Source organism: Panicum virgatum, chromosome 3N (assembly GCF_016808335.1).
Source record: "Panicum virgatum strain AP13 chromosome 3N, P.virgatum_v5, whole genome shotgun sequence".
Classification (NCBI taxonomy): Eukaryota; Viridiplantae; Streptophyta; class Magnoliopsida; order Poales; family Poaceae; genus Panicum; species Panicum virgatum.
In genome coordinates this window covers 60,336,107-60,349,255 of record NC_053147.1, presented here as the reverse complement: position 1 = coordinate 60,349,255, position 13,149 = coordinate 60,336,107, and the positions used below count along the sequence as shown (strand labels likewise).

Here is a 13,149-nt window from a genome sequence, read left to right as displayed (position 1 = left end):
ATCATATCATGTCAAAAAATGGTAATTTTTTGAATCCGTTTGATAATTATTATTTTTTCTGCACTTATATAAATGGAACTTGAGCTAAAACTACATGAAATAATGGTTAATTTTGGTAATTTTTGGAATATGCATTGTGTAGTAAATTTGACAAGATATTTCCAAAGTATGTTGCAGCAAATTTTGAAAATATGCTGAAACGAGAAAGAGAGGGTGTCAAAAAATGATTTAAAAAAAGTTCTTTGCCGTGTGCCCCCTTACCTGGCACTCGGCAAAGGATGGTTTTGCCGAGTGCCCTCTGAGCCAGCACTCGGCAAATAATTTGTTTGCCTTTTTTTGATGGAATGTTATGTATCGGACTCGTGTTATGTATTGGACTCGTGTTATGTATTGGACTTGTGATATATGTGATGGACTGTGTTATTTGTATCGATGTCATTCTCGTAATTCTCAATTATATGTGATGGACTATAACTGCATGTAACGACCTCTGCATTTATATATATTTCTGTTGTATTTGTATGAAAAAACAGAGAAAAAAGGAACAAAAAAAGAAAAATTCACCACTTTGTCGAGTGTTTAATCCAAAACAATCGGCAAAGGGGCCTGCTCAGGTCAGCATACTTTGCCGAGTGCTAAAGAAAAGGCACTCGACAAAGATTTGAAAATTTGCCGAGTGCCAGAGTCCAGCACTCGGCAAAATAGCCACGTGGCCGCACCCTGTCGCGGGAACTTTACCGAGTGCCAAAGTCCAGCACTCGGCAAAGTGGACACGTGGCGGCAACCTGGCGCGGGAACTTTGCCGAGTGTCGGCCGCGGACACTCGGCAAAAATTCAAACTATGCCGAGTGCCTGCCGTTAGACACTCGACAAAGCGCCGGACCAGGGTGGCGCCATGTAGCTGCTTTGCCGAGTGTCAGGGCACTCGGCAAAGCCTTTGCCGAGTGCCCGTAATCCAACACTCGGCAAAGTCCGAGTGTCTTTTGCCGAGTGTTACACTCGGCAAAGACTTTGCCGAGTGGAACCTGTCCTTTGCCGAGTGTAATGGACACTCGGCAAAATTTGGAAGTCCGGTAGTGATGCTTTGTGTCCAGTTTCTTCCCTGTGGATGTGAAACTGCCGGAGGTTAGTTTCGCAGTGATCAATATAATTCTCTTCTGTGGGCACTTGGAAAGCCCGGATCAAGGTTGCTCCCGTCCCTGTCTGGGGACATGCCCTCCCAAACATTGAAGAAAACATATATATAGACGCTGAAGAAAGGAACACAGTTCTTTTAAAGGTGGGTGTTTGACGAGATTTTGTACTTTAAAATTTTTTTTTGCTCTCGCTTGTGCATGCATAGATGTGCTATAAAAAGTCATTTTGTTCTGAAAGAGAAGAAAGGAAGCGTGCGTAGATCACGTGCGTATGTGCTTGTGAGGAATAATTGATACTAGTGTGCGTGTCTATATGTAGCATGAGTTTGCATAAATTTCTCAAGGTGCATTTAACCAGTATTGCATATGAACTTTTTATTACGGGTAGAGCATACTCTAAACAAGATCATGCCCAAAAATAACGATCAGAAACATTATAGATTACTCAGAACAAAAATAGTAAACCTAGCCCTAAGATGCTAAGCATGATTATTCGATAAAGTAAAACTCAGTATCTGCAGCTCAAAATTTTTAGACAAGAACACAGAGCTAAAAAGACACTCCAGAAATAAATATAGGTTTTTCTGAGCATAAGAACTATATATATGAGGAATTAAGTTGATTACACAAGCATAAATCATGGTATATAGCAAATGAACTCTAATAAATATGAAATTTAGATATTAACAGTGTTTTAGTTTTACATGCACGCAGTAAAAATGTCAGAGCAAGTTCATGTGCATATTTTCCAGAATTAAATCGAGAAAGCTAACAACAGATTAGAGAATCTTGATTGTTCCAATATGATACTGCTTTGGTTGGGTGCCATCTTTTTAATGTGATCTTAAAATTCCATTAGTGATAACATATCCAAAAATCAAGGTTATTTGATGGGCAGAACTTCATGAACATGCATAAGATGGTTTTCTTATTCTTTTCCCTAGATTAAATTTGGTTGAGTTTCTGCAAATGTGAATGTTACAAAATTTGTAGATCTTGTTACAAGGAATCCAGATCAGTTGAGTTTACATTTTTCCGATTTTTCTGTGATTTGTTTCGCATTTTAGGAGTTCACTGGTATACACTGAAAAACTTGCAGAAACACCCTTGAACGAAGAAAAGTATTTACAACCGGGTCCTTCGCCGGCCTTCTCCGCCGTGGCATCTTGCCGGTGGTGTTCTGCGGTGCAGGGCTTACCGGGGCTGCCACGGGGAGGCGCGTGGGAGAGAAGGGATCGAGGAACACCTACCCTGGTCGACGTTCGAGTGTTTGGTGCACGGTTTTGAGCTCGTCGGCGTTGATGGCGGGTCGGTTGTTCGGTTCGCCGGCGCTGGATGTGAAGGAGGGCTCGGGGTAGGGGAACAAGGCGCACACGAGCACCGCGTGAGCTCGTGGATGCTTCTGGGGTAGCTGTCGTGCTCGGTCTCCTTCGGAGCTGGCCGGTCCGCGGTGAGCCTGAGCTCGCCGGCGGCGGCGCAAAAGGGGAACGGCATCGGGAGGAGGTTTGGGTTCGATTCCGCGCGCGTGGAGCGTATCTAGGAGGTGGCGAAGCTATTGCGGTGGTCGGAGGGGGCAATGTGGGGCTGGGCTAGCCGGTCCGCAAGAGCTGGATCTCGGCGGCCATGGCGGAGCGGCGGGAGGAGGAAGAAGGGGAAGAAGGGGCGCGACTGTGGAGTTCTGGGGGTCTTTATAGGCCAAAGAGCTCTTGGGTGAGGAATGTAGTGACTGGGGGGGTCGATTTGGTCCTGGGCGACTCGACGGCGAGCGGGCGGAGCTGCAGCGGCGCTGCACCGGCCGGGGGTGTCGTGGCGGCTCGGGAAGGGGTCTGAGACGCGTGTGCGCGCGAGGAGGTGCCAAGGGGCGGCCAGGTGGCGCTGAGAGACTCCCCTGGGTCCATTTGGCCGCGGGCGCGCGGTGGACTTCGTCCACCGGCGGCGTACGGCGGGCGGCGGGAAAACAGAGCACCGGGAGAGAGAGGTGAAGGTGAGGGCCTATTTGGGATTTCTGAAATTCCAGGGACCTTTTGGTAAACAAAAATTTTCTCCTATTTGGAGGGCTCAAATGGAAAAGTGTTGGATACCACTTTTGCATAATTTTTCAAGATCTACAACTTTCGTGTTACGCAAATTTTCATTTGGACCCCACATTTTGAACTATTGGTACATTTGCATATTTGCACAAAAAGACTTTAGTTTTTTTTTTCAGTTTTTGACTTGAATTTGGCTGAAGGTCAATTGAGCACATGTCAATTGAAACACCTCTCATGAGCCAACAAAAATTTTGTGCACATTTTTGAATTAAATTTTGAGTAGCTTTTCACTCCTTTTTCTTTTTCCTTTAATTTCTTTTGTATGATTTGTCTTTTATTTGATCCTTTCTCTTTGAATTAATTTCTCAAATTTTTCTTTTAACTTTAACTAAGGTACATTGATTGTATTTAAATGTGCTAACACCTGAGGTGTCACAGTACCCAGAGAGGCACACGACGAACAACACCCTTTGCCGTGTGCCCCATCTCTGGCACACGGCAAAAAGCAACCTTTGCCGTGTGCCACCCTTGAGCACACGGCAAATTTAATTAAAATGTTATAATTTTTCCTCCCAAAATTTATCTACATTTTCAATATATTGTTTGATACTAAATGTTTGAATATGAGATTTTTATAGAAATGTTAGTTCTATTTAACTAATTTATTTCATTTAGATGATTTTTGTGGTATAAATCAATTTTTAATGAAAAGTGCATGAAATAATAGGAAAAAAATTGTTGAAATGATTTTCATGATATTGACTGTAGTGTGAAACCTTAACTAATAGTTCAAATGAAATTTCAAAGTTTCTGGTAATGAAACATTACGATGATGCAAATAGTATTTCAATTCTATAAAATTAGAATGACGTCAGAAAATTATGAGATTTGCCGCAGCTTCATGCTATCTTACGTGGAATGTATGGTAAAAATTTGAGCACGATATGAACATTTTGCCACGATGATGCTTACAAATTGAGTGTTTCCCGAAGAAGTTTCAGAGAGAAGAAAGAGGATGAGTTTAGATTTGTACGTGTCATGATAAAAAAATTGAGTTTGACTTTTAAACTTTTTCTATAGACAATATGCGTTAATGATTGCTTTATGTTGAATTTTCATATTTTTCCGGGTCCATTTGGTATTTTTAATGTATTAATTGCAAGTAAACTATTTTAATTGACATAATTAAAATATAATAAATAATGACATGAAACAATGAAATTTGAGTTAGTAAAAAAATATTTATCATGTCATTGAGGCCGTATAAAAAATATGAGTGTTCATGTTTAGTTAATTTTTAAATATTTCATTATGAAACTAGTGGACATGAAATAATAGAAATTAACTTTGCTGTGTCTAGAGTCTGACACACGGCGAAGTAAGACTTCGTCGTGTGTCTTGGATCTTGGCACACGGTGAACTACGGCTCATGACTTAACTCCACCACACACGCTCCCCCTCCTCTCTCTCTCCTTCATCTTCCACTACACACGCTCCCTCTCATCTCTCTCTGACAAGTCGAGCACTGGCGGTTGGGTGCCGGTGGCGCTGGCCCTCGGCATCGAGCTGTGCGAGCGGCTGTCCACCATGGGCATCGCCGTGAACCTGGTCACCTACCTGACGGGCACCATGCACCTGCCCAGCGCCGCGGCCGCCAACGTCGTCACCGACTTCATGGGCACCTCCTTCCTGCTCTGCCTCCTCGGCGGCTTCCTCGCCGACTCCTTCTTCGGACGTTACCTCACCATCGCCATCTTTGCGCTCGTCCAAGCCATCGTAAGTTCCAGTCTCCATTGCTAACGGGAGTCTGGCCTCGATCGTGGTCAGCATGCAAGTAATAGTGTATCTCGCATAATCTAAAACTAAAATAATGTCACGGCCGGGGCAGGGCACTGGAGCCTGAGGGAGCCGACGGGAGCGGCGAGCGCGGCTCAGGCGCGGCGGCCACGAGCCACGGGCGGCGGCTCGGACTCGCGGCGGGCGGCGTGCGGGCGAGTGCAGCGGCTGGCGGCAGGACGCGACTGCCGGCGGCGACTTGGACTCGTGGCGGGCGGCGTGTGGGCGCGTGCAGCGGCCGGCGGCGCGTGCGGCGGCGGCCGGACGCGGTGGCGCCTGTGGCGCGCGGCAGCTGTAACAGAATCTTTTTTTATTTTTTTAAATCTTTGCTGTGTGCCAGGATCTGGCACACGGCGAAGTTCAAATCTTTGCCGTGTGCCAGGATCCATGGTACATGGCGAACTTCGAATCCAGCGTCGCCTCCTCGCGCCGTTACCATCCCCCGTGGCCGTCCCCGCCGTCATGTGCTCTAGTTTGCCGTTTGCCGTTTGCCGGCCCAAACACACGGGAAAGGTCTTTGCCGTGTGCCCGATAAAAAGCACACGGCGAAGCCGGCTTTGCCGTCGTGTTTGGTCGCCGTCGAGGATTCGCCGTGGGCCGGGCACGGCGAACATGTATGCCGTGTGTTTTGGGGCCTTCGCCGTATGCTTTGGGCACACGACAAATGGCCAGAATCCGGTAGTGAGTGGGAAAAACTCACCAAGAAAAAAAAGAGTATAATAGTTTGATCTTCAAGATCAGGCTCAATCTTTAGGTCTTTGGGATCCACTGGTCTTCAGGACCACAATTATGGACCATGATTCAGGGAGCCTAGCTTCTTCCCCCTGTGTAACATCATAGATTTTTCTGGATTGTTAAAGTCGAAAAATGTGTATTTCAAATTTTTTTGAGTGGTATGCTGTAGTAAATTCATTTAAGTGTTAATTCTACCTTCTTATATCTCTGGTAATTAAAATTTTGAATTGAATTAACGATTATTTTTTTGTTAGTGTGAAGTATTTGGATTTTAATGGATCTACATTGTTTATTCGAATTTGATCGGATTTATTTGCTTGGTTGAACTTGTGTGGAAATTAAATTGAGGAGTGCCCCTCAATTTAATTTCAAATGCTAACTATCCTCGCGGGCCCCACCAAAGTCTTTAACATGTTTGGCCCTAATTCTAACTCGACCCGCGACCCAAACCCGGTCTAGCCCGTTACCTCTGTGGATCTAAGAGGGTGCCATCCTCAACCGGGGTGAAGGCACCCTTCTCCTTTGTGGTCGCATCGGCTGCTCGGCTGGCACGCTCAACGGAGGTGGACATGGCAGATGTGGCGGTGGCGGCGTAGAAGCCCTAGGCTCCGATACCAATTGTTGCCTAGATATGCACACAGTAGGCCAAACGCCCGGAGGTCAGCTTGACCTGAGGGCCACTTGGATTGAATTGAAAATAGCAAAGCTCTCGGTTCAGTTACAGACCATGTGCGGTTGCCTTGCTTTTGTAGAGCAGACCACCCACTACCCCTAGCATATTCCTTGCATAAAGCAAAGATGCCTTAGACTACTTGGATGCCAAGTTTTCTCATTTACTTGGAAGCCAAGGCAACTACTAGATGGAGTAAAAGTAAATTACAAGATACACTAGCTGTAGGCTTACTAATGTCAATATGCACTTTGTTTCGCCTTTATTTTTCTTACATAGTTCTTGCTACACACTTAGATATACAATACATCTAGATACTTACAATTTGAGAATTTGAAATTGAGTGACTACCTGTCTAGTTTTGGTTGAGAAGATAGGAAGTAAAGAGTATTGAGAGGATCGGACAAAGAGAAATAAAATAATATGCACCAGCCAGAAGAGTGTGGACCTGCAGCAACCACCATTATCCGGATAAACATTGTTACTCCAGTTTCAAATCAAGATGTTTGTTCTGATGCTGCTTAACTTTCTGCCGCAATTCTGCCTTGACTGTGTCGTCAAAAGAACCCTTGAGCCACACATACTTGAGTTTAGCTGGACGCTCTATCCCAGAAAACTTGAGCGACGACCCTTCCAAGCAGTGAACCTTGAGCAGCTCAAGTTCAGTCATCTCATTTTCTGCGAACTTGACATGTAGGTTGGAGCTGCAAGCTATCTCGAGGACCTTGAGTTCACAGAATTGGTTGGGTGCATACCAGGTGCCACTGTCCATCATGTCACTGAACTGGAGCTCAACATCTTGTTCCGTTTTGAAACGAAAGCTAAGGGTCTGCAGCCTTCTCACCTGCCCAAGGGCCTGTAGGCAGCTCCAGTGTGCGTATTTTTCTACATGTACGTGTATTTTGAGACGTTGTAGGTTCCCTGGAGGGGTGAGTTTAGCCAACCAGTCCAAATCCTTGTCCATGTGGAGCTGCAGCGATAGGGATTCCAAATGGTTATGGCCCACTATAGCAGAAAACAACCCCTTGAAGTTACTCCTACTGATGCCAGATACTCCTAGCTTATGGAGTTGGGTCAGATTCTTGAGCTCCTTCAGGGTGGCCCAACCACCTCTTGTGTTGACGTTGATAACACCCAGTGTGTGCATGGCGACCAGTGCCCCAATTCCTCCAGGCACCATGACGCCATCACAAGCAACAACATGTCCATGCCTAATAATCCTCCGTGGTGTTGAGGGCTCGTCGTCAGTCAACGCCGCTACCTTCGTGCCGGCATTAATATACTGAAGTTTCTGCAGCTTGATGATGCTCTTAGGAAGCTTAGTCACAGAGGTGTGCTTTATGTCCAGAGATTGGAGCTGCCTCAGGTTACCTAACAGATCTGGCAGGCAAGAAACCTTTGTGCATCTTCTCAGGGAGAGGAACTTGAGGCGAGGCAGCTTCTTCACTATTTCTTCGACATCATCATCTGTTATACTTGTGTCCTCCAGATCGAGAACTCGAAGCACTCTCATCCTGTCAGATATGAAGAATGGCTTCCACTCTCTGGATACAGTCAAAGACCGCAGCCGTGAGAAGTCCAAGCTTTCAAACACAAACTTGTCCCTCTTCCAGCTGCTCCCTATTGCCAGGTGTTGTCCTGCACGTTGTGTGTTCATCGTGCTGTCCTGCACCAGTACGGAGACCTCTAGTGGAAGGAAAATGTTCTCTTCCATCTCCCTTGAGATGAAGTAGTCCAGGAACAATGAGTTGATCTGACAAGAAGTCATTCTCATGTCACCGGCCTTGGTATGTGTCTCCATCATGCCAATGGTGATAAGCTCGTGGATGAGCTTCTCTGTATATTCCACCATGCTGTTGCTGTCAGTGCCCTCAGAGTAGCCCTCTGCAATCCACCGCCTCACCAAACGATTCTGACGAATGATACTGCTTTGAGTAAATAGTGACAGATAGAAGATGCATTTCCTGAGTAGTTGATGACAAGCCTGAAATCTTGAATACATCCAGGTGAATACGTCCCGGAAGCTATCAAGTCCCTTCCTGGTCGTCTTCAGTGCATACATAAAGTTGGCATTCAGACGCCGGGCCTCCCGTATGACGTTTGGTACTTCGGCCAAGTACTCAGCTAAAGCAACTATTAGTTTGGGAAGTCTGCCACACTTGTCTATGATAAGATCTGCTTCAGCCATCATGTTAGAATCGCCCTTAGAGATTCCGTCAGGTTTAAAGGTGTCCTGTTGTATATAGGAAATACAAATTGTATTAGTACATATATAACAAGAAAAAGAGCAAAAAATTATATATATTATAATATCATATCAATATATCACTAGACAATTCAACTACTATACTAACTTACAAGACTATTGTAAGTCCATACTAAGTGATTTATTATAACATTATGGTAAATATTATAATTCACTAGACAATTCAACTACTATCAATATATCAGATTGCAATATGTAAATATATTAACTACAATGACATTGTTATTTATTTTCATTATATTAACTACAGTCCATCAAACCATTTTCCCACATGGTTGAGAGTTAGAAGACGTAAGTATTACATTTGATTATCAAATATCTATGACTAATAAAAGTAACTTTATATTAATTCACAAGTTTTCTCTATTTGTTTGTTTCCTAATACAATCTGCATATATTTTCCACATGTACTAATAGTTTTTCCTCGAAAAAATTAATTCAAACCTTAGCTTAGCATTGGTGGCACTTATTGCAATCATGTATGTTATGGCACCGTGCATCTATGTTTTGATTTTTAAATAAATCTATTCATCTGCCATGATTTCTTATAACTCTTATTGTTTTTCTTAACTTTATTTTTATATTTTATTTAAATAATGAATTTATGTCCTAAACTGCATGCTTAAGTACTAAAAGGGCACACTTATTATTAAAAACTAACACCACATCACTTAGGATCGGTGATACCACACGAAGTGAGATCTAAGATGGGATAACAATGCTCACCCCAATACAATATTATTTTATGTAATAGCTTTGTTAGTATTCGTCCAGAGATGATTTTTTGTAACGGTGGATGCTGATAATTTAGAAACAAATTCTAAGACATACATTATTTGTCATTCATAATGATAGAAGATGGGAAATTTATATAAACAAATTAAGTTATTCCAAACTATCTATCATGATGACATATGTATGTAATTTAATAAAAGGTTGGGTTATTTTGAATACGTATAATGGCATAGATGGGTAAATCAAAAGCAAATTTAGAGTGTTCCTTTTATGTGTTTTTTGAATAGTAGAGGTGTTTTTTTGGCAATAGATAATAGATTCAATGTCTAATATTGGTGATTGTGATTGGAGTCTACCAAAATGAAAGACCAAATGTTTCTAATTATTGTGAACATTTTGTAGGATTTTTCTTTTTACCCCTAAACAAACTTGTGAAAATTTGAGGCCTCCAATTGGTATTGTATGGTAATTCGTGATAATAAATTATGTAACTACTTCTTAGAATTTTTAATTAAAGTTTTGACTAAAGAATTGTAAAATAATTACATGATACTTTAGTTGTATGTACTCTATTTTTTAAAATACTACTACACATAGAGTTTTCTTTGTTAGAGAAAATTCAATATGTACCGTTGAAATGACTATTTATGGCATTGCAGTAACTAAAAACAATATACTTGAAATGAATGTTTATGCCATCGCAGTAACTAAAAAAAGTATAGCATAAGACCTAGTATCTATTTTTTAGCAAAAATACTAAAGGGAAGTTAATGAAAGGTACAATAAGAGATACTGTTTATAGTTAACATGTGGATAAAGAAATTGTGGTACCTAATAAGACAAATGTTTGAAAGCTAAATATAGATTCATACCTCACTAGATATAGGCTACAATTAGAATTAACATAATTTAAACTAATGTAAGGAGAGATTATGCGAAAGGGACAACATGAAATTTGATGGCGAAACATATATAATAGTCCATGAATTTATTGTGAACATACAGAGATTGCAGAGTATTTAATGGGTGTGTGTTAGAGAGAGAGAGAGAGAGAGATGGTGTGCACAATAAGATAAGCAATTTTGATATGTTTTAGGTACTAATTTTTATCAATGATCTTATAATTGTCCATCTAACATTGTAACCCGCATAGTAGGGGCATGTATTAATGGGCTAGTTTAGATCAAACAAGAATGGAGGATGACACATCAAATGTTGGATCCCTAACTGATTACTGATGCATTTTTATATTGGGATAGACATATTGTTATAGATATTCAAGTTGTCACGCCCCCAAATGATGAGTTGATCATATTATATGTGACTAGTTAGATCGTTAGCATGCATGAAGCAAGTTGACGACACACCTGGAAGAGATGACGGGCCGCATCAGCTTCTAGACCTTTGACCCGGCACACTGCATCAGGTGACGTTGCACAATGTCTGGCAACACTTTCTTCCCTGGTAATAACAATGGTACAGCCTCCAAAAGGGAAAGATAACAATGGTACAGCCGGTATCAAGTTAGCTTCTATCAAGTCCCAATCTTCCTTGGACCGCAAGCCGTCAATAAAAACAAGGCACGGTTTTTGCTCAAGATGTTTCCAACACATCCGGAAGATATCTTCGCCTTCTTTTGGTGGTGTTGAGAAGATTTCAAGATACAAGCTCTCACAGAAGTCCGTGATATCGAACGGATGGGGTACATTAACAACGTAGCTTCCATGGTGCCAACCATGAGCTCGAGGACTATAATGGGTATGGAGGACTTGGGCGAGAAAAGATTTCCCAGCACCAGCCACCCCGCAGACGGAGACCACACTGTGTGTTTGTACCTAGGCCCCAAAGTGTACTTAGTTCCGAATCGCGCCCACGAAGGCCATGTACTTTCAGCCAATGGTCTGAGGACTCTGTGTCCTCGTCACTCAAACACTTGTCCAATGTGGTAGCTTCATTAACCTGCAAAGCAGAGGTACGTATGTATGCAAAGCAAGAAGCATAACATCAGCACATGTATTCATGTAGGATGAGCACTATGTATGTAACTAGTAGTAAATACTCCCTCCGTTCCAAATTATAAGTCATTCCAAGAATCTTGGATAGTCAAACTATTTTAAAGTTTGACCAAAATTATAAAGAGAAATATAAAGATTTATGACATCAAATAGGTATACTATAAAAATATAACTAACAAAGAATCTAATGATACTTAATTGGTATCGTAAATGTTATTATCTTGTTGTATAAATTTGATCAAATTTAGAAAATTCTGACTCTCCGAAATTCTTGGAATGACTTATAATTTGGAACGGAAGGAGTAGATATATAGAGACATGTACAAAAATGTAGGAAAGCTTTTTTAAAAGCAGTTTGTTGGTATTTACCAGTGGTTTTTTGGGAAGGTCCTTTGAGTTTGAGAAGGCGTAGACGGAGTGCTCAGTTGAGAACTCCCGGAGCAACCATACGTGGTATGGCTGTCCCGCGCACAGGCTTGCCATCTCAACCTGCTGCGTTGACACAACAACTCGGCTCTCATTCTTCATGTCTAGAAGAAATGTCTTGATGGCATTCCACTCCACGATGGTGGAGAGACCTTCTAGGACGATGAGGTATGGCTTCTCCTTGATTCTCCCCATGAATTCTGCAAGCATACTTTCTTGGGTTGCCTTCATCACCTCCAGCACTTGTTGCAGACTTCCGGTGTTAACTCCTTGCTCTTGCTCTTGCTCTTGTACTTCTAATTCTAAAACTCCTTGCTCTTGGATATTGGGCTCTTGGGTCTTTTGCTCTTGGGTATTGGGTTCTTCTTGTGTCTTTGGATCTTTGGTCTTGGGCTCTTGGGTCTTGGGCTCTTGGGTCTTGGGCCCTTGGGTATTGGGCTCTTGGATCTTGAGCCCTTCGGTATTGGGCTCTTGGGTCTTGTAAGAATTTGTGCTGAACTCAACCAACAAGCTCCGGATGAACTCATGGGGACTGAAAGGATGCATCAGCTTCACCCAAGCGCGACATGGAAACATGCCACAGATTTCAGGCTCGTCATATGCCTTCTTGATGATGGATGTTGTCCCAAGATCTCCTCCTGTTCCACACACGGCAATCACTTGAAGTTCCTTGCCCTCCCGTTTTATCAATCTGGCGAGGTCCAAAGTGCCTGCCTGATTATCAAAGCCATCCCTGGGCTTGATGAAGATGTCCAGGGTCCTCTTGCTGGCAGCAGGAGCTGGCAGCATCTGCTGATCTCCAGAGCTGCCGGTGAGGCTGTAGCGTATGTTCCTTTGGTTCACATCCTCAGCTTGGGCCTTGAGTTGCTTTATCTCGGCGACGGCTTGGTCCAGCGGCAGCGCTGCTGGTACCACCTTGGGCTTCAGTAAGCGGAAGAATTGCCAGAAGAAGGTCGCCCGCTTTGTGTCCAGGTGAAGGACGAACTCGATGCAGTCTTCAGTGTCGTAAGACAGGTCACGAACCTGCCTCACCCAAGTCCTTGCTACCTGGTTCTTCATGCGCTCCCGCCCGGTGGTGTTGAGGAAGGATTGCATCATCTCGAATTCGTCCTTGATGAAAACAATGTCACGCTGCAGGATCTGCCATTTCTCCGCCTCTTCCTTGACAGCGGACCTGACCTTGTTCACCAGCTTCTCAACCACCGTCTTGGAAATCCCAATGGCAAGATCTGCCATTGTTGCTCTCTGTCTCTCTCTCTTGGTCTCTATGTAGAGGATGGCAAAAGCAAATGGTGACAAC

General features: G+C 43.1%; 1 protein-coding gene across 1 annotated transcript; it reads right to left on the bottom strand.

Annotated features, from left to right (window-relative positions):
- Positions 1-6,888: 6,888 nt before the first annotated feature.
- On the bottom strand, positions 6,889-13,149 carry LOC120667956 (disease resistance protein PIK6-NP-like). Its single transcript, XM_039947928.1, has 4 exons — positions 11,793-13,149; positions 11,244-11,367; positions 10,776-10,891; positions 6,889-8,640 (listed from the first exon to the last, which is right to left on the bottom strand). The coding sequence occupies exons 1-4, from the start codon at positions 13,083-13,085 to the stop codon at positions 6,889-6,891; spliced, it is 3,285 nt and encodes a 1,094-aa protein (XP_039803862.1). The 5' UTR covers positions 13,086-13,149.